This window comes from Cebus imitator, unplaced genomic scaffold, assembly GCF_001604975.1.
Source record: "Cebus imitator isolate Cc_AM_T3 unplaced genomic scaffold, Cebus_imitator-1.0 Scaffold1185, whole genome shotgun sequence".
Lineage (NCBI taxonomy): Eukaryota > Metazoa > Chordata > Mammalia > Primates > Cebidae > Cebus > Cebus imitator.
Window position 1 is genome coordinate 22,130 of NW_016108500.1, and position 2,797 is coordinate 24,926.

Sequence of the window (2,797 nt, forward strand, 5' to 3'; positions counted from 1 at the left end):
TTCCCTCCTGATCAGCTCTTCTCCTCCTGCCCCTGAATCCCTGAAAGAGGAGGTTTTAAAAAACCGGAAAAAGCAGTGTTTCAGGGAATCGTGACAAGAGAGCCACTGAAACTGAGAAAAAGGAGAGGAAAGGAGACCAGAAGTGACCCTGAGGGCACACGTGTGGTCTGTCTGTCCTGCTTAGGTCTCCCCTCTCCCTGAAAGGAAGCAGGTGCTGAGAGCCGGGGAGGCCTTCCTGGGGACATCAGCAAGGTGAGACCCGACCGCTGGAGAAGGTAGAATGGTTGTATCTTGCTGAATGACTGAAGAATAAGTATGCGTTTTGTTTTCAGCGGTATTATTCGCGTCTAACCTGGCAGGTGGCCCTGGCTGTCACCAGTGCTTTGGTGGGATCAACACCAGCGGCTGCTCGTACTTGGGCCGCCACATGAGGACCTGAGAGTCGTTGGTGTTGGGCTTGATCAGGGCGCTGGGCTCATTCTTGCTCAGGATTTTGGGCTGGTCCTGGGCGATGGGCTCCCGGAGCCTGACTCGCTGGCCCATGGGCCCATTAGGGTTGACCTCCATGCTGAGCTGCATGCGCAATGCAGCATCTGTAGGATGATTGTGTCATTGGTGGACGTGTTGGTGGCCACCAGCCAGTTGGTGAAGCTGTGGTCCCGGTGGATGTTGGTGAGCTTGGCCACGTTGCTTTTGCTGACGGGCATGGCCCACGTGACGCTGGAGTAAACGCTGTCAGGGGGAGGGCAGGCTGTGTGCGGGGAGCTAGGGTGGAAAGCCGGGCGGGTGGTGGGGGAGGAGGAGGCTATGTCCGCCCACCATTGCTGCCTCCGCCACCTGGGGACCTGCATCCCCGCAGGGCTGGTGAGCGGGCGGCGGTTCCTGCCTGCGCTTGGCTGACAGCCGGGCTGGGCCGGCGCAGGGGCCGAGTTTCTGCAAAGTTTGACCCGGTTGCCTTTCCGATGCTGCAACAAAGCGAGGCAGAGTGAGGCAGAGCGAGGCAGAGCGGGGCGCACAAGGCGGCTGCGGCGCTGCGGCTGGGCTGAGCGGCTACAGCACGCTCACCATGATCATAAAATAAAGGAGGCGCGTGGGGTGGGAGTCGGAGAGCCCGGAGCCTCAGCCCTCCGCCCCCGGCTTCTCCCGGAAGCCCCGGCCGGCAGAGGGTGGGGGCTGGGGGAGCCCACGCCAGCCCCAAACCCCAGCAGAGCCTAGGTACAGTGCCTGGGGAAGGGAGCGAGGGGGTGGGGGCACCCCGAGAGCCTGCCCACGCGGGGGTTAGGGGCGTCTGGAGGGCGGCAGCCCCAGGGCAGGTGAGTCGGCGGTGCCGCCTGGGTGGGGGCATGCGCGCCAAAGTTCCCCAGCAGCAGCGAGCGCGCCCGACTCGCGGGGACTCGGGGCTGCTCGCAGCTAGAGAGGGTCCGCAGAGGCGCCCGACACGGTGGGGCAGGGGCACTACGCCCTTTGAGGACAGAGAGACCCTGGCCGGGAACGGAGCGCCTGCCGGATCAGACGGCTCTGGTCCTCGGCGGCTGCAGCGAAGCAGGCGGCTGCGGCCGGAGGTGACAGTGGCGAGGGGACGTGGTGCGCCCGCGTCAGGCCCGCACCCTCGAGTGGGCGCAGTCGGGGACCTGTGTTGCACTCCTCCCAGCACCAGCGAGCGGCCAGAGCCCGGAGCTGGCCTCCCGGAAGCGCCTGGCCCGCCGCTGGGTGAACTGAAACTGCTCTGCAATTGACTCGGCCGTGCCCGGCGGGAGCGCCTGCGGAAGGCCGAGGGCAGGAAGTCTAGCTTATGCAGCGAGGGTGGCGCAACCGCGTAGAGACAGAGCCTTCCTTTTTTATGATTTGCCGGCGGCCGTCTGCTTCCTCCGAAGACTTCAGGGAGAGTCTGCGAGCTGCCCTCCCCGGTGTGAGGCAGAGAAGGGCTGGATGTTAGAGCGACATGACTATATTAAACTCCAAACTTTTGTTTTTTAACCCAAGGAATATCGGTGATTTTTGTCCACTGTGAGGAGAAGAAGAGTGAGCCCAGGGCTCTTGAAATGCAGCAGAATCCGTATTTATAAACAGGCCACAGTAATGATATATGCAAACCCCTCTACTCAGTGAGTTTTCTAGCCTATGGCTAACGGTCTTGAGAGTTGAGACTGGAGAGCAGCGCCGTCTGCGCTGGGTCCTGCAGCCTACGTCCTTTCAATGCCTGGTTTTCTCTGTGACTGCTGGCCTTCCCCGGAGTTCAGAGCGCTCCTGTGTGCCATGGGCTGTATTCAGAGCATCGGAGGCAAAGCCAGGGTCTTCTGGGAAAGGATCATGGTGATTGATGTAAAAGCCTCCGTCAACCCTGTCCCCACCAGCATCGATGAGTCCTCCAGCGTGGTGCTCCGCTACCGGACACACCACTTTCAGGCCTTGGCCCAGGTGATCCTGCTGCCCATCCCCAAGAAGGAGACCTGGATGGTTGGCTGGGTCCAGGCATGCAGCCACATGGAGTTCTATAACCAGTATGGTGAGCAGGGCATGTCCAGCTGGGAGCTCCCAGACCTCCAGGAGGGCAAGAGCCAAGCCATCAGTGATTCAGACGGGGTGAACTACCCCTGGTACAGCAGCACCACGGAGACCTGCACCATCGTGGGCCCCACCAGGAGGGACTCCAAGTTCGTTATCAGCATGAATGATGAATGATCTTTTTAATGTGTTGTTGAATTCGGTTTGCTAGTATTTTGTTGAGGATTTTTGCATCAGTGTTCATCAGGGATATGGGCTTATGTTTTTTTCTTTCTTTTTTTGATGTGTCTTT

General features: G+C 60.3%; 1 protein-coding gene across 1 annotated transcript; it reads left to right on the forward strand.

The window, feature by feature from the left end:
• Positions 1–2,132: 2,132 nt before the first annotated feature.
• Positions 2,133–2,682, forward strand: LOC108298904 (protein FAM78A-like). Its single transcript, XM_037735906.1, has one exon. It carries the CDS (start codon positions 2,197–2,199, stop codon positions 2,680–2,682), a length of 486 nt encoding a protein of 161 aa, XP_037591834.1. The 5' UTR covers positions 2,133–2,196.
• The last annotated feature ends 115 nt before the right edge of the window (positions 2,683–2,797 follow it).